Source organism: Trematosphaeria pertusa, assembly GCF_010094035.1.
Source record: "Trematosphaeria pertusa strain CBS 122368 unplaced genomic scaffold BU26scaffold_20, whole genome shotgun sequence".
In the NCBI taxonomy this organism is placed as follows: domain Eukaryota; kingdom Fungi; phylum Ascomycota; class Dothideomycetes; order Pleosporales; family Trematosphaeriaceae; genus Trematosphaeria; species Trematosphaeria pertusa.
The window spans coordinates 81,146-96,645 of NW_022987231.1; the positions used below are offsets into that span (position 1 = coordinate 81,146).

Here is a 15,500-nt window from a genome sequence, read left to right on the forward strand (position 1 = left end):
GCACCCGACCTCAGCCTTACAGCAGTGTCTTTTAATACACCAACACCGCCCCTCGCCAATTGAATTGCACATTGCCCTCTCTCCCCGCTTGCTGCTTCACGACTGCAGTTCCGACGCGCGGCACCGTTCCGACCTCCTTTCCTCGCCCTTCGCCGCGGTGCACCCCCCCGAACGCCGCCCACACCACGACACGCGACCACCTGGCACAGCAAGAACAGGAGCGGGAAACGCTGGCTACTTCGCGGTAGTCTTTGCAGAGCAATCGCTACGGGGTGCCGCCCCTAGCAGCCCACACCATGGCCGAGGGAGCGAAGACAAGAGCGTTCCTCACCCTCTCGAGGAACTTGATAGTCGCTGCGTTGATATACGGCGTCATCTATGGCATAGAACTCTTAGTGAGCGACCCAGGCGTCGCCGCCAAAGGCAAGCTGGGCATTCCTGCCTTCCTCGACAAGACTGGCCCGACCGAGCTCATCAAGACGACCAAAGCCGGAATCCAGGTCAAGTTCGCCAGCTCCTCCAAAACCGTCACCATCAACCCGCATGCCAATGTCTTCAACCGGCCCGTTACCGCCGTCAAGATCAAGGACGACTACATGGGACCGCGGCCTCACGTCGACACCGAGGCTGATCTGCACATGCTGGTCGAGGAGTGCAGAGGCACGTACGCAGGCATTGAGAAGATGAGGAACGTGTTCGACTGCTTGAAGTTCTTTGCGGACGGGGAAGACCGCTACTACAAGCTCCCCGAAAAGGCAGACCGCGCCAGCTCGCAGGACCCTCGCAAGGCTGAGTATGTGGACGCAGACGGCCATGGGAATAGCCTCAGCAGCTACCTCTCTGTGGACGATGCAGTAGTCGCCAACGGATCCAATATTGGCACATGCCCCGGCCCCATCATCCCTTATCACGTTTACTGGACTGGACCTGCCACCTGGCGTGTCGAGGTGTTCATCAAGAGCTATCTATACACCCAGAATCTGGCCTGCTCGCGCCTGTGGCTATGGCTCGACAGCGACCGTAATCCCAGGGCTGTCGACGAAATGCTGAACAAAGACGCGCTGTTCGCACGCTTCCTGCCTCTCGTTGAGCGTGGCGATATCGTCGTCAAAGCATGGAAGTTCCCCTCCAGGATTCCCCTCCCCAAGGACGAGGACGACAGAAATGGTTTCGGCTATTACAGCACACCCGGAAAGCCAAACTCCAAGGGCGAGAGAGCGGTTGCAGAGAATATTATTGAGGACAAAACCGGGCAACAGTGGCTCGTGCTAACTCCGAAACAAATGACGTTCCTGCCTGTCGCTGTGTCGGATGCAGTGCGATTCGTGGTCTTACACATCCATGGAGGGGCCTATTTCGACATGGACGTGCTAATGCTCAGAGACATGCGGCCGCTGCTACTGCCCAAGGAACACTCGTTTGCAGAACGCTGGGCCGCGCATCCTCACCCAGGAGACTACAATACGGCAATCATGTCGCTCACGGCCAACTCATCACTATCTTCCTACCTATTGTATGGCGGCATCCGCATGGGCTTAAATTTCCACCCCCGAGTACTGGGTCGCATGGCCTGGAAAGACAGCCGCGATCAAGAATTCCTCATGCTGGAGACGGGCGCATTCGATCCCATCTGGACAGAATTCAACTGGGACCGGGAAGGGCGCTGCACGGTCCCGTGCCTGCGGGACTACGGCGCAGCCTTCAAGGGCAAGAAGGGAGCCATCAAGGACGAATGGGAGAGCTACGATGGCCCGCAACTCGAGACAATCGACCTCGGAGAGGCGCAACGGAAAGAGTTGCGGATACGAGAACGTCGTACAGAAATGGACTCAGCCGCTCCTGCACCCGCACCTTCTAGGCGCCTGAGGCGGAGTCGTGAGGACCTGGACAACGTGCCAACTTCGGCAGCCGCGCCAACTGGCAAAGTCGACCACGCAGACTCGTTCCAGGCCACGCTGGACGAAGAAGTGGAGCTGCGCAAGGCTGGCGTCGTTGCCGACTACGTGCTCTCTGAGGACAAGTTCCCGCCCAACAACCGCACGCTGGAGAACTTCTTCCGGGGCGCCTGGACATACCACATTCACAATCAAGTAAGTGGCGCCGCTTTAGTTTCTTTCACCTCCTTCACGGCTTTCCTGCTTCGTCGGTGCGATTCCCGGGAAGTGCAACTGGCGACGCGCTCCACCCCGCATTCGGTTTTTGATTCCGACCAATCACAGCATATGCTAACATATGTGTCTTCGCAGTGGCTCAAGCATCCCGAACCCTCGTCTTGGATATCCGTCCTTGAGCACGCGCACGACGGCTTCTTTGCGGGCTCGCGCACCAACCCGTATGGCGAGAAATGGACCGGCCCGGCTCTGATGCCTTACAACTACTGGCCCGAGTTCGTCTGAACGCGTCGGCTTCACGCCACCACCACCCGCCCCCCTTCCCATGCCTGAACCACAACAGGTCTTGTCGAAGGTCGCCGTGTCGCAAGGTCTCGTATATCAGCACCAGCACGGAGAGATTCTTGCACAGCTCGTATATACTAATATTGCGCACTTCAAAGCTGTAAAGAGGCATTATCTATGGCCCATATACACACTGATTGTCGACGTCATTTTGGCGCGACCTTGCTTCCTTCTGGGATGAAGTATAGACCAAGGCAACCTCATGCCTTCACTTACATACGGCGTTTTTGGGAGGTTCTTTCAATTGTATGTACGATTTTCCCCCAACGGAGTAATTTGGTGCCCGGGGGAGCAGAAAAATTCCTTGTTTCCGCCCCGCTTTGGCGGTGTTTTTCCCTTCTCTTCTCAAGTCACCCGATGAATCATATCTTGTCATCGATTCCATTCGCTGCAACAACCTTTGTTTCTTCTCGAGCACTGTATGCCTCGACCTTTTCCTTTTCGCTTCTTGCTATCCTCCTTTTTTCATGCCCTCGCTCGCTCACTCCCCGAGCTGGAGGATTAGGTTTGTAGTACGGTATCTTCGCTTTACCCCATTTTCACTACTTTACTTTGCATAGCCGACTCGACTACATACGGCTAGCTGGCTTGCTTAGGGAGGGGATTCTATAACCGGTTAGTTGGTTCGTTGCATGCATGCATAGGTAGAAGGAACGAATGAGTAAATAGTGCGAGATGTGAATAGAAAAACCAAACGATGCACACGCGTTTAAGAATTTTCTTCGATTGGCTTAACTATTTGACTTGCCCTCTCATCGCCTGCGCCGCCGGGCTCGGCGCCCCTCCCAATCTATACAATGTAGACACTACCATGGTGAAAAAGGATGCGCCAAAAGCGCCTAGAATGCAAATGCAAAGTTGATCCGTCCCGCCCGAGCCGCTCTCCGAATCTATGTTACAAGTCAATCAACGGCTCATCCACTACCTTCTGCTGCACTGGTAACTGATGCTGCGGCGCCGACGGGAAGCTCTCGGGCCCATATCCGCCTGTCGCATACGGAGCCGGTTGCCACGGCGCTGGCCCAGAGGGCTGTTTCTGAATCGGCTGTTGTGACTGCTGCCAGTACTGTTGCTGCTGCGGTGGCGGCGCTTGTTGCTGGGGTTGAGCTTGCGGTGGTGGTTGAGACGGTTGGTGCTGCGGAGGGGGCACGTGCTGCTGAGGAGTGGGCGTAGCATCCTGTTGTTGTTGCCAATACGGAGTCGATGGTTGCTGTTGCTGCGGTGGATATGGTTGGTTCTGCGGAGCAGCAGCGGGTTGAGCGGGAGGGGACATGGGAGTTTGCTGTGGTGGTGCGCGGTACATCTCCGGTGAGGAGGGCTGTGGTACTTGTGAGGGCTGGGAAGCGAAGCTCTGGGTCCGCTGTGGTGCGGAAGGCTGTGCAACACTCGAGTCTCCATAGTAGAAACTTGCACTCTCAGCATCCGATACGGTCGATGGCGGGGCTTGTGGGGGATAGGAGGATGTGGGCTGCGAGGGATATTGCTGTGTGGACGCTTGGCGCTGGAGTTGCGGGGATGAGGGCTTTTGATAGGTCGTACTTGGCGGACGTTGTTGTGGCGCTGCTCCACCGCTATACGATGACAAGGTCGGATACGGCTGTGATGGCTGTTGTGCTTGTTGGTACTGCTCTGGAGGCGGCGGGTTAAATTGTTGTGGTGGTACGGATGCCCGCTTGTCGTATTGTGCGTACGACTGTTGAGGTGTTGACTGGTATCCCGGGTAATAGGACTGTGGTCGGGCGTAGGAGTCGGCCGGTGCAGTGTTTCCTGTGTAATAATTCTCGCCGGTCTGACTATCCGGCAGTACGCCAGGCTGTATGCTAGGATATAAGGTGGATGCGGGGCGCTGCATAGATGGGGGAGGAAGACCATACATAGCTCCAGCCTGGTTGTAGGTGCTTGATAACCGCTCCTCGAGCATTCTGTCATAATAGCGTACAACAGTGGAAAGCTTGGCATGCAAGTCGAGAAGAGTGTCTGAAAAGGTTAGCCTTCGTCCACGCATGATGCAGCAGGAGCACACCTACCATGCTTACTCATGGTCTCGCCGTAGGTGCGAGCTAGCTTGGGTCGCAGCTTGCCAATGCTCTCGTAGAGCTCCTGGATCTGTGGCTCTCGCAGAATCGTCCCTGGCGGTTGATGTTGCAGGCGATCGACAAACGTTGCAAAAAGATTGATGTTCTCTGCCTCAGCAGGGGTGAGCTCGTAGTCGTGCTTTGGTGCAACGATGGGCGTGCCGTTGGAGGTGGAGGTTTGTTCTCGGAGCGCCGCGGCATGCTTCTTCTTTTGCTCCTCCATATCCGCCAACGAGGCTGCAATAGCCGCTTTAAGATCCGGATCGTCTTCTTCATCGGGCTCTGGCTTCGATGTGCCGTTTGTCGTTGGTGACTTCGTGCGCGACTGTAGCTGCGACTGCGAGACGTATCCAGATCCAGATCCCGGCCCTGCCTTGGCCTCTTCCAAGCTCATCTCTAGCGCCCGCTTCAGGTCTGCATCAAAGCTGTCCTCGACGCGAGCATTCCGTGGCTCCATAGACCCCTGGTACAGAGTGCGGCTGGGCTTGGAAGCATCGAACCCTTTCGGCACAGGTGTCGCGCGCGTCTTGTCCGTCAACTTGTGATAGCAGCCGTCGTCCACACGCACTGGATCCATTATGCCGAGATGCGGTAGCGGGACGTTCTTGCTCGAGCAGGAGCCGCAGAAGACGTTGCCACAGTTCCGGCAGTGGTGCTTGCGATTTGTAAAGGTGAATGCGGTTCGACATCGCATGCATACGTCGGAGTCAGTCCATTCGGGAGGCTGCAAGCACAAATATGAGCGGAGGCCGAAGAGTGGTATGGGAGTGCACGTTAACTTACCGCACTGCTATCGAGCATGCTGCTAGCGATGTGCTCTTTTGGCGGGAATCGGAAGCCCTCTCGCTGCAGGGTGCGGTAGACTTCGTTGATGTAGCTCAGGCTGCTGCGCCCTTCGGCAGCAGTTGCCCATGACTGGATCAGCTCCAGCATCTTGTTCTTGACGTCTTGATTCGGCGCAACAGCCCCGGGCGCTTTCAACAGCGACGTCAGGTTATCCATGAATTCCCGCGAAGCTATTTCCTGAATGAAGTGCGCGCCGCCATTCTTGACACAGGTATCCGTGAGCTGGCACCATTAGCGGTCGGAAGAACAGGCAGGCAGCTTGGGCGGCATACATTCAATGCAGCCAGTTGCACGTTTGGGTTCTTGTTCCCTATCCGGCGCTTGAGCGAGCGCATGGCCTCCTTAGGCTGCACCGTCTTGGAGCGAATGACGTCGGATATCTCGAGGTTGAGGGGCATGTCCTCCCTGTTGAGGGTTAGCAAAGCTCAAGCACACACTTCCCAAGCTAGAGGAGCTGGCCTTCGCCCACATACAAGCTCGAGGAGGTGGCGCGCTCGATCTGCTCGTCGAGCGCGCCGTTGGACGATGAGCCAAACCAGCCCGCCATGGTGCCGGGTGCGGCGTTCAGGACGCGTGGGGGAGGTATCGGTATAAGTCTCAATACTTTGGACTTCTCGAGACAGCGAGACCCGCAGCGGGAAGTGCTAAGCGTGGCGGGTGTGTTGCAGACGGCGTGCGTGGTTGCGGTGTAGGAGAAGCTTACCTGAGGTGGTCGGGCTTGGCCCTACGCAATCGCTTCGGTGGCGCACCTTGAGCCGCCGACGACAACCTCCACCGTAGCCTGGTCAATGCATCACCAACCCAGAAGCCCCCCTTCACCCTCACTCGCGATTCCGCCGTCACTCTGCCCCCGCCGCGGCGCCCCATTCACTAATCACGAATAAATCAGGCTTCGCTGCCCTCCTCCGTCGCCGCCCCGTCAAACGCCATTGCTTAAAGCCAGCCAGGGTCCCCGCCCACTGATTCAGACCACGACGCCCTTCGATTGCGAACGGCACTGCATTACACCCTCTCTTACTTCGCTCCCTACGATGGCCGACCTGCCCAGCGTCTAGCTGCGGTATGAGCGCAGCTGCTCCCTTGCCGCCCCCAGTTCCCCGGCCCGCGAACGCCATGAACGGCTACCCACATGGCGCCAACGGCGCTGGCCCAGATGGCTGGAGGGGCAGCGATGGAGCAGGCAGTGGCAGAGGCCCTGGCGGCCTGTTTCCGCCCATTGCCGACATCACAGCCTCCGCCGGCGACGCGGTAGACCGTCTGAGACAGGCTCCGGTATGCCAAACGACGCTGGTAGCAGAAGGCGCTTGCTGAGTGCATACAGATTACAAGCTTGCTGGAGCAAGGGAAATACCACTTCAACCAGGCAAGGCTAATGCTGAACAACCGCTCCTCTCCTCCCACCGGCGCATACTGGGAGTATCTCGTGGCGTACACAATCGTGGTCGACGCGATACCGAGGCACCGCGATTACTACGACAGAATCGAAACGAGCCGCAGTCAGATGCACCGCGATTTTGCACAGCTCAGAAAGGTATACCAATTCATATTTGGATATTGGGTGCTCAAACGCTGATTGCGTGCCAGGACGTCGATTCCAACCATGAAAGATTTATGCGCATTAAGACCATCATCGTAAATGACAACAAGAGGAATGGTGGACAGCATCAGTCGACACCGTCAACGCGACCAGACTCAATAAGCTCGACATATAGCGCACCCACAGACGGATCCTCGCAAGGCTCCCGACAGTCAAACGGCTCCTACGGCCGCCGCGATGACGAACTCATGCTCCCCAATGTACCCGACGCGCCTCCGAGCGGCCGTGCTTCGCCGACGGGTTCGTCAGGGTCTCCTAGCAGAAAGCCCGCTATTCATCCTAAGCCTCAGTCGCTACATGGTCGAGCTGTGCATCAGAGTGCTTCAACCACGAATAGCGCCAGCGTGAGCGACCTTGCCGAACGATTCGCAAAACTGAGGGGTGCTGCGGCACCTCTCGATACCGCCTCTGGACGCTCCAGCCAGGATCTGTCAGTCAAGATGCCGTCTCCGTCGGATTATCATTCTTCTACCCGTCCCTTGGGCCCGCGTGACATGCCCCCTCCTTTGCATGATCCGCCTCGGCCTCCCAAGCTCCCGCTGAATACTCAACTCGCAGCTTCTATGCCAAAGGAACCAAGTCCGACGTATAGCCCAGCTCGAAACCTTTCGTTACCCGCGAGCATTAACCCTCCTCGCAGTACTGCTAGAAGCATGGTAGGAACAGGCGGGCGCACGAACTCCATGGCTACCTCCAGCGTATCCAGTTATGCGCCAAACACAAACGGGCAGACCGACAGCTACTTTCCGACGCAGCCAAGCAGCCAAGAAAGTTCCTCAACGAGGAGAAAATCCGTCGGCAAGCCCCTAGAGACACAGATCACGGCGGAGAAGCTATATGACTATATCCGCATGTATAATGTACTCCTCATCGACGTGCGGAGTAGGGCAGAATTTGACGCGGGCCATATTTACGTTCACGCGATCATCTGTGTCGAGCCGGCATCTCTGCAAGACGGGTTCTCTGCAGAGCAACTCCAGGACAGGCTTGTGATCTCACCGGACGAAGAACAAGTGATGTACGACCGGAGGAACGAGTACGACTTGGTCGTCTACTACGATGAGAAAACCAAGACGAATGGCTTCCTTCAAAAATACGCCCCGAACGAGAATGAGCAGGCCTTGAAGCGATTGTTTGATACGCTGCACGAGTTCAACGCGGAGAAGCCGTTGAAACGACCACCCATCTTCCTCATGGGCGGTATCGAGGCTTGGACCGAACTGGTCGGTCCCCAGGCATTGAAGATGTCGACAACAGCTTCGTCGATTGCAGGTGGTCAATCTAGGTCTCGAGCGCTAAGACGGTCACCCGCTGCCGGATATGGATCGCGTCTGAACCTTCAGAGGCGAAAACGCGAATACGTAGTGTTGGACCCAGAGGAGGAACGACAATGGCTAGAGGAAGCGCGACGAGGTAGGGCCGTGGTTGAACAGCCCCCGGAGGACGACGAGGAAGAGGAGGCAACGTCTCCGATGTATCGCACCACTGAAGAGTTCTTACGCCGGTACCCTGACATAGAGGACCAACAGTCGATGATGTACCCGTCTCTACGGCCTCAGGCACCAAGTCAGTATGTCCAGCCATCGATACCTCAGGCGCCCTCACGACCTGCACCCTCTGTGCCTCGTGTGAGTTACAGCGGGGTCCACGAACGGCAACTTGCGCGGCAGACGAATGGCGCTCAGCCGCCCGTCTACGTGTCGCCTGGACGGCATGGTCATATTCGCCTCCACAAGACCGGCCTCATCAATTTCGGTGTAACGTGCTATATGAACTCGGTGGTGCAGTGCTTGAGTGCGAATCAACCGCTCACGAACATATTCCTGTCCGGACGGTACGCGCAGGATCTTCAGAAAGAGAATTGGAAAGGGACGAAAGGTATTTTACCTGAAGCTTACGCCACGCTACTGTCGAACCTCTACAAAGGCGACACAAGTGCCATTCGTCCCAGTACTTTCAGAGTAAGCATCTTCCACTTGTTCGCAGACAGTTGCTAACTTGAGGTATAGAAAGTGTGTGGGCATTTCAACCGCGTCTGGGGCATTGACGAACAGCAAGATGCCAAGGAGTTCCTCGAATTCGTCTTGGACTCTCTCCACGAGGATCTTAACGTCACATGGAACAAGCCGCCGCTCAGGCCACTTTCGGATAGCGATGAGCTGGCGCGAGAACGGCTGCCTCGCCAATATGCAGCAAAGATTGAATGGGGCCGCTACCAGCATCGTGAGATGTCCTTGATCGGAAATCTCTTTGCCGGCCAGCACGCTTCTCAGCTCACTTGCCAGACTTGCGGAGTTACAAGTACCACGTACGAAGCTTTCTGGAGTATCAGTGTGGAAATACCTCATGATCGGGCCTGTGACGTGAGAGACTGCCTGCGGTCGTACTGCTCGGCGGAGCGCCTTGTTGGAGAAGACATCTGGCGCTGCCCACGTTGCAAGAAGAACCGGGAAGCGATGAAGAAGATTACCATCACCCGCGCGCCAGACACGCTCGTGATACATTTCAAGCGATTCAGCGCCTCCCGAAACGAAAGTGCGCGCAAGGTGCGGACACTGATTCACTTTCCACTCCAAAATTTAGATATGGGACCTTTCATGGAGCCGCCAATCACACCGGAGCAAGAAGCATACGTCATGCAGACTGCGCGGGACCCGGCTGGCCAATTGACCGGGCTCAAGACTGACCCTGCGATGAACGGACCGTACATTTACAATGCGTACGCTGTCATCTGGCATATCGGTGCGAGCTTGTCGAGCGGGCATTACATCGCCATGGTCAAGGACAAGACTCGGGGCTGCTGGCGTCAATTCAACGACGATGCAATTCGAGATTTTGAGCCCGGTAACTTGCCGCCTGAATCCCGGCTCCAGAACGACAAGGCGTACGTCGTCTTCTACGAACGTGAGCGGGTGGCTGGCGGCGCCTTTTGATCTTCTTGCACAAATGGGCGGTGCACCTTTGGATAAGCCGCGCTCTCCACTGCAACGATTTTGGGAACGTCTCCCCGCAGGCACTGGAGAATGCATTTGCGTACAGTCTTTGTTTAGCGGGTTACTTACATATGCTTTCCTGTCCATATACTATTATGCCGATAATCGCTGGGCCCGGAGTAGGATCCGGACTGCGAGGATGCATGGCGTTGGCGTGGGTAGGCGCAGTTGCAGCGATGTATACTGCATGGCAGGCGTATGTCTATTATGATATCATGGCCTTTTGTTATTTTGAGTATCTTTCGGTAGCATGAATGGGTTGAATGGATCTTCCGAGGAAATCCAGCGAGTTCCTGAAGTACTTCAGTGATGAATCCACAATCGCGATGGGCTTGGTAAAGAGTGTTAAAGTCAGGCGAAAATCTAATTGAGTAAGTCTAGAATCGCAAGCCCTACCACAGTGCCAACGGACGACAATCGCATGCACGTCTAGAAATTTTTCTTTGCAGCGTCATCTGTCAATAACTGCTTGCAGGGATCAGGGGTGCCTTCCTTCCGATGATCGGCTTAGCGCGGGAGCTTGGGCCACCAAAATTTCTGTGGGCTGCTGATAATTGATAGATAAACGCACCCCGCCGTTTTGCTCGCTCCGCAATTGAATCCCCAGAACCCAAGATCACGAGAAGCAGTCGAGCATTATGGCCAAAGGACGCGTATGCCTCGCCTACTCAGGTACGTACAAGTAATTGGCACCTCAATTCCTTCCCCAAGCTTCAACCCTCGACAAACACCACTGACTCACTCAACAGGCGGTCTCGACACCTCCGTACGTCCACATCCGCCCTCCTTTCCTTCCTAACCTGCTCGCTCGCTCACACGCTTTAGACGATCCTCCGATGGCTCATCGAAGAAGGCTACGAGGTCGTGTGCTTCCTCGCGAACGTTGGGCAGGAGGAGCCCTGGGACGAGGTGGAGAAGAAGGCGCTGAAGATCGGGGCGCTGAAGATGGTGATCCTGGATCTGCGCCGCGAGTTCGTCGAGGAGCTGTGCTTCCGCGCTGTGCAGTGCAATGCGACGTATGAGGGGCGCTACTTGCTTGGTACTAGTCTGGCCAGGCCGGTGATTGCGAGGGCGCAGATTAGGGTTGCGCAGCAGGAGGGGTGTGGGTTTGTGAGCCATGGGTGTACGGGGAAGGGAAACGACCAGGTCAGGTTTGAGCTGGCTTTCTATACGCTGCAGCCGTCGATCAAAGTGATTGCTCCGTGTAAGTCTGGCTGAGATCTTCCGACTGTGCTAGTACTGATTCAAGATATAGGGAGGTTGCCTGAGTTCTGTGAGAAGTTCAAGGGCAGGCAAGATCTTCTCGACTACGCCGCAGAGTACGTATAATCAGGGTCCAGAAGCACGGTTTATTTGGCTGCGGTAGATTTTTTCTTAGGTGGCCGCTCAGGTGGCGTCTAGGAAAATCTAGGCTTCAGCGGATAGGTCACTGCTTCTTACAAGCCGTCTTCGAACTCTAATCGTTTGCTAATTCTACCATCTTAGACACAACATCCCAGTAACCAGCACCAAAGCGAAGCGTAAATCCCCACGCTCTATCGTCACGAATCGTGCTAACTTTATATCCAGCTTGGAGTATGGACGCGAATCTGGCTCACTGCAGCTATGAAGCCGGTACGGCGAGCCCAGCTGTTGGAAAATGTAGCCTGGCTTACTGAGCGATCTAGGCATTCTGGAGGACCCCGACCAGTCTCCGCCCGACGACATGTGGACCATGACCGATAGCCCGCTCGACGCCCCCAACGAGCCTACGGATATCACCATCGAATTCGAGAAGGGTATTCCCTCCAAGGTAATCACACCTGACAAGACATATACGGACTCCGTGGAGCTATTCGAGGCTCTGAATAAGCTCGGCAAGATCCACGGCATCGGCCGCATCGACATCGTGGAGAACCGATTCATCGGTCTCAAGAGCCGAGGCTGCTACGATTCGCCGGCAATGACCATTCTGAGGCTTGCACATCTTGATCTAGAAGGTCTTGTTTTGGACGCTCAGGTCCGCGCGCTTCGCGATCAGTTCGTCACCCACAACTGGAGCTACCAGCTGTACAATGGCATGTACTTCTCGCCCGAGCGCGAGTTCACTGAGAACTCGCTCCTTTTCTCACAGCGCCGCGTAAACGGCGAGGTTCGTCTCAAGCTGTACAAGGGCAATGCGTACGTGCTTGGCAGGTCGAGCAAGACCGAGAAGCTGTATTCTGAAGAGGAGGCGTCGATGGATACGCTGGACAACTTCAGCCCGATGGATACCACGGGCTTCATCGCCATTCAGAGCATCCGTCTCAAGAAGTACGGCCTTCAGAAGGCAGAGGAGGGAGCCAACATGAGCCGCGCATGAGTGGTACCGCTCAGCGACAATACGTCGTCTCGATAAGACGCACAAAAATCACGGTTATGGCGTCCGGAAACTTCCCAAAATTCATGACAGAATTCTGTATGTAGAACAGCCTCAACAATAATGAGTTCCATTAGCAGTCATATGTACAGCTCCAATCGAACCCCCCCCAACGCCCCGCTCTAGCCTGACGCCCAGGTCTCCAGCGCTACCTACGCCTGCGGTCTGTCCGTAAGGAAATTGTCCTCACTTCCCACCTGTACTCTCCCGGCGCCGCAAGCCTGCCTTAGTTGGGTATATTAATGGAATTCCAGCGAGAGCAGTGGTTGTACATACTCAAGCTTAAAACACCCACAAGGTTAGTACTCCACAGACCCGTAACACAGTAACTATTCGCCCAGAGTTTAGCAGCTGCGAGGCGCCTACGTCATGGGTGCGCTTCGAATCCGCACTACATCACATCTTGCCGCCTATACGCCAACGAACACAGATGTGATTTACAATGCTTTGTGAGATGTGCTTCGGACGTGGCTGGGTTCCAGCAATCATAACGGCGCCACTTTAGTGAGTTGTCATTCTCGCTCGACAAGCAGACAAACCATCACCAGGTATCTAGATCTAGACCTGCTTCCAGCCGCGCTCCTGGTTCGCGTACTACCTGAATCGCCACCTTACAGGACTATGAAGCTAGGTGCAATGCGAGGAATACCTACGTGGTGATCCCGCCGTTAGCGCATCGAAGCCGTCGGAATCACCTTCACATCGAATAGGCGCGTCTGTGCCGCTTACCCTTGTACCGGACATAGGAATACCCCATCCACCGGTGCGAGGGGGCAAAGTAGAAAGCAAGAAGTACAAGAACACGAAGCATACCCTCCATACCCGCGTCCACCTGAGACACCTTTTTTTCTCATGGCGTCCAGGCCTGTGATTCCAATCACTTTCTTTCCCTTCGCCCCGCACGACTTGAGCCCTCGCTGCTCTTTACCGCAGCCTCCCTCCCCCTCTTTTTCCTCTTCCTCTACAGCTATGATCCAATATCCCACTAACCCATCCATACGTCTCCGCACAGGCGCAAGAACCTCAAAACTCTAGAGATCGAGGAGCCGCGCGTCTGCGGTGCTGGAGAGTGGAAGGGGAGGCGGATGAGGGAAAGGGCGTTTTCAGAGGGGGTAGGGTGAGGGGGGGTTTATTGGAAGGGTTGCGTTGGGAAGGGTGCTGGAGGAGGAGTAGCAGAGCTAGACAGTGCTCGTAAGTGAACGGGCAAATATATTTGAAGTGGGCGGCCAACAAGAAGGAAGTCCCGGTCATCAGGGCCGAGCTCGACAAGGAGAGAATGAGCGTCTCGCAAGGTGCCACATTTCTGAGGCTGTATTGGGATCGGACGGGGTTTGGGCTCCCGTTTGCATAAGATAACCATACCAGGCGTTCGTGCTTGTTTGCAACATGTCATCAGAGACGGCGCGGTGGACATCACACAATGCATTCTCACGGTGTTGCTACGACCGATTTCGTTTTTAGCGGGGAATATATTCAAACTGCTAATCCTATAGGAGTAATTATCAACTTGAAGGAAATTATGAGCTAGAGTAGCTTGAAGATTGCATCAGGCCGGGTAAAGACAAGCGTTTGCAGCTTGAACGCTAGTCCGACTCGTTCGTACACGTCCGTGTCATAACCCACCCTTCTCAACAAGAGTGCAGATTTTCCGGTGATGCGGACGGCGTAGAAGACCTCAGATACCGTCTTGACGAGCTCTTTCTTCTGGCCGCCGAATAAGTCGCTTCCGTTCACAGGGGGATTCACTTCCACCAGATCTGGGTCGTCTACGCTCAATTTATAGTCCATGAAGACGCGAGCATAAGCCCCCAGCTCGCCGGAAATGGTGGTCCATACTTCCCTGGGCCCACCATTGCTATTGCCGGTGTCTGGCGCAGATAGGGCAACGAGCTGCAGACGTACCTCAGCAATATCGCCGCGCAGAACAACGTGGCAGCCGGCCTTGAGGCGGCCGAACTCATTACCGGCGCTGTTCATGGGGTCGCAGCGTGCGGCGATGAGTTCGAACGCCGGTTTTGCCTCATCGTCCCCGTGTACTAGGATGCCGTAGTGGGGAAGTGCTTTCGTCTTCGACGCCCAAGACCAAGACGGTGCAACGAAGTCTTTGCTTTCACCGCTGCTTAGGTTGTGTGAGGCAGGAAGCGTCTCCTGTGGCTTCGAAATCACCCACTGCAGGTCGAGATGCAGTGTATCCTCCCATAGACCCGCCAAGTATCTCTGCCGGTCCACGTCCGCGAATAGCTCACTCGCAATACCTGCAAGCGCTGGCAACCGATCGGTTTCATACGTGAGACCAAGCCTGGCGTATTCCCCGACCATATCACGCCAGCGACGCCGCTTGAGGGCGGGGTGCTGTTTGAGTCGTATGACGTCCTCCCGGGCCATGCGCAGCACTCCGTACGTATGTTTCCAGGTGTTCCCCTGCATAGCGGGCGCTTGCTTCACGGTGCCGAGCATCGAGTCGTCGTTCTGCGCGCCCCCACACTCGCACGCCAGCAGCTCGCCGCATTCCCAGACCAGCTCGGCTGCGCAGAAGTGCACTACTCGAGGAGATAGAGCGCGCTCCTGGAACACCCATCCGCGCGTAATGAGCGGCGTCGGGCCGCCGCCCGCGCCCTCGAAGCCGGAGCCAGCAAAGCCGTCGTGGGTGAGGACGGGGCGCGCAAAGATTGGGCCCACACAGGGTTCCAACGCCGCATCGGCCGAGGCTCCAGGCCTGCGGGGGCAGACAGTGGCCTTGATGCGGTCCCCAACCGCAGCGGACTTGTTTTTCCAGAAAAGCCCAGCCGTACCGTCAGTTCCTGCTGTAGCAGCGATGGTGATGTATGACTGCTGATATATACGCCCCATGACTGCCCCTTCACGAGCCCAGTCGTCCGCATCATCCTGGACGATGCAAAGCGAGTCGATCCACAGAAATCTGATCCCCAGTTGCCGCGCCACCATAACGGCGTGTCTGTACGTCAAGGGCAGGGTCCCAAAGCAGATTCCCTCCTGAAGATCTTGTACCCTTCTCCCCACTATCTTATTCTCCGTTGTGAGATGTTGGGATGCGCCCCAGCAGTGACTCAGTGCCGCATAGATGGCTCTCTCATCTTTATTGGATACGTAGAGCTTGACGGGGGAGTTGAGGGC

General features: G+C 55.9%; 6 protein-coding genes across 6 annotated transcripts; 4 read left to right on the forward strand and 2 right to left on the reverse strand.

Annotated features, from left to right (window-relative positions):
• Nucleotides 1–184: 184 nt before the first annotated feature.
• Nucleotides 185–2,485, forward strand: BU26DRAFT_157189 (uncharacterized protein). Its single transcript, XM_033820073.1, has 2 exons — nt 185–2,090; nt 2,247–2,485. The coding sequence occupies exons 1-2, from the start codon at nt 297–299 to the stop codon at nt 2,394–2,396; spliced, it is 1,944 nt and encodes a 647-aa protein (XP_033677233.1). The 5' UTR covers nt 185–296; the 3' UTR covers nt 2,397–2,485.
• Nucleotides 2,485–3,160, forward strand: BU26DRAFT_157248 (uncharacterized protein). Its single transcript, XM_033820074.1, has one exon. The coding sequence runs from the start codon at nt 2,574–2,576 to the stop codon at nt 2,967–2,969; it is 396 nt and encodes a 131-aa protein (XP_033677234.1). The 5' UTR covers nt 2,485–2,573; the 3' UTR covers nt 2,970–3,160.
• BU26DRAFT_494685 (ubiquitin binding protein) lies at nt 3,159–6,035 on the reverse strand. The gene is made up of 5 exons (XM_033826194.1): nt 5,851–6,035; nt 5,650–5,782; nt 5,315–5,599; nt 4,484–5,255; nt 3,159–4,433 (listed from the first exon to the last, which is right to left on the reverse strand). Exons 1-5 carry the CDS (start codon nt 5,922–5,924, stop codon nt 3,352–3,354), a joined length of 2,346 nt encoding a protein of 781 aa, XP_033677235.1. The 5' UTR covers nt 5,925–6,035; the 3' UTR covers nt 3,159–3,351.
• Nucleotides 6,036–6,157: 122 nt separating this feature from the next.
• Nucleotides 6,158–10,312, forward strand: BU26DRAFT_467388 (ubiquitin carboxyl-terminal hydrolase 2). Its single transcript, XM_033825259.1, has 4 exons — nt 6,158–6,649; nt 6,699–6,908; nt 6,962–8,935; nt 8,984–10,312. Exons 1-4 carry the CDS (start codon nt 6,440–6,442, stop codon nt 9,905–9,907), a joined length of 3,318 nt encoding a protein of 1,105 aa, XP_033677236.1. The 5' UTR covers nt 6,158–6,439; the 3' UTR covers nt 9,908–10,312.
• A 284-nt stretch (nt 10,313–10,596) lies between these two features.
• On the forward strand, nt 10,597–12,445 carry BU26DRAFT_543966 (argininosuccinate synthase-like protein). The gene is made up of 7 exons (XM_033831712.1): nt 10,597–10,639; nt 10,717–10,733; nt 10,793–11,171; nt 11,223–11,286; nt 11,453–11,487; nt 11,537–11,581; nt 11,635–12,445. Exons 1-7 carry the CDS (start codon nt 10,606–10,608, stop codon nt 12,306–12,308), a joined length of 1,248 nt encoding a protein of 415 aa, XP_033677237.1. The 5' UTR covers nt 10,597–10,605; the 3' UTR covers nt 12,309–12,445.
• Nucleotides 12,446–14,435: 1,990 nt separating this feature from the next.
• Nucleotides 14,436–15,485, reverse strand: BU26DRAFT_410446 (HET-domain-containing protein; the record flags this gene model as incomplete). Its single annotated transcript, XM_033822930.1, has 3 exons — nt 14,436–14,717; nt 14,811–14,981; nt 15,096–15,485. Coding segments are annotated over 3 exons (843 nt in total), but the record flags the coding sequence as incomplete, so codon positions are not given.
• Between the last annotated feature and the right edge of the window lie 15 nt (nt 15,486–15,500).